Source organism: Octopus bimaculoides, chromosome 13 (genome assembly GCF_001194135.2).
Source record: "Octopus bimaculoides isolate UCB-OBI-ISO-001 chromosome 13, ASM119413v2, whole genome shotgun sequence".
Classification (NCBI taxonomy): domain Eukaryota; kingdom Metazoa; phylum Mollusca; class Cephalopoda; order Octopoda; family Octopodidae; genus Octopus; species Octopus bimaculoides.
Window position 1 is genome coordinate 53,313,605 of NC_068993.1, and position 998 is coordinate 53,314,602.

At 37.0% G+C, this 998-nt stretch overlaps 1 protein-coding gene across 1 annotated transcript in view; it reads right to left on the reverse strand.

The window, feature by feature from the left end:
* Positions 1-9: 9 nt before the first annotated feature.
* Positions 10-998, reverse strand: part of LOC106881064 (40S ribosomal protein S3-B) — a 5,350-nt gene continuing 4,361 nt past the window's right edge. The window contains exons 3-6 of the mRNA XM_014931276.2: positions 815-909; positions 530-717; positions 160-345; positions 10-64 (exon numbers count right to left, since the gene is read on the reverse strand). Of these exons, the coding sequence (XP_014786762.1) occupies positions 161-345; positions 530-717; positions 815-909 (468 nt within the window). The 3' untranslated portion in view covers positions 10-64; position 160. The remainder of the gene's footprint in view (positions 65-159; positions 346-529; positions 718-814; positions 910-998) is intronic.

Genomic DNA, 998 nt, shown 5'->3' on the forward strand with positions numbered 1-998 from the left:
CAGAAGACATTTTAAACTCTTCCAAATCGTTTATTTATCCATAAAATCAGCTTTTGGAGCCCACCTGGAAGAGACAAGAAATACACATCAGTCACAATATTGTAATCAATGTCAGAAAATACAAATGATATAAAACTAAAGAAAGAAATCAAGACTGACTTTATGATGAAACTGGGGGAGCTTCTGCAGGTGGTTTAACTCCTTTATGTTCACTGTATGGGGTCTGTACTATTACTTCTTCTTTTGGTTCAACAATACTAACATGATCTGGTAGAGGACGTTTAGGTCCTATCTTGCCATTGGGATCAAATGGTAACATAATCTTCACTTTAATTCCCAACACACCTGGTAGCAGAGGGAGGAAAAAAATATAATATATTAGAATACAGTGTTTATTTATACAATGGTAGAGAGGAGAAACAATGGAATGAAAAGACACATCATCAAAAAGTACTTCAACGTAATTAAATCACCAACTTTCTGGGCACAATAAGAAGAGAAACAAATTGTTTGAAAAGGATCCACTGACCTTGCCGAAGTAACACATGTCTGACTGCTGTATCGATATAGTCATTTACTGGGTCACCACTGTGGATCATCAAACCATCAACAAATTTCATAGATTTGGCTCTCTGACCCCGCAATTTACCAGACACGACAATCTCACAGCCTTTAGCTCCAGACTCCATGATAAAACGAAGGACACCATAGCAAGCTCTGTAAAGACACAACATTAAACATGAGAGTCAACATCATAACACCACCACCACAATGAAGTATATTTAGACAGAATATAAACACCACTTCTACTCACCTTCTTACTGGTAGCTGACCAATTAATTTGTATCGTAATGATTCACATTGAGCTATGGCACACAAACCACGGGTGGCCACTTTTTCAGCATACAGCTGCAACAAAAAATAAACTTGGGGTTAGCTTTATTACCACTATTTCCAGTTTTTCTCATAATACTGCTAGTAAATACCAGAAACCTACT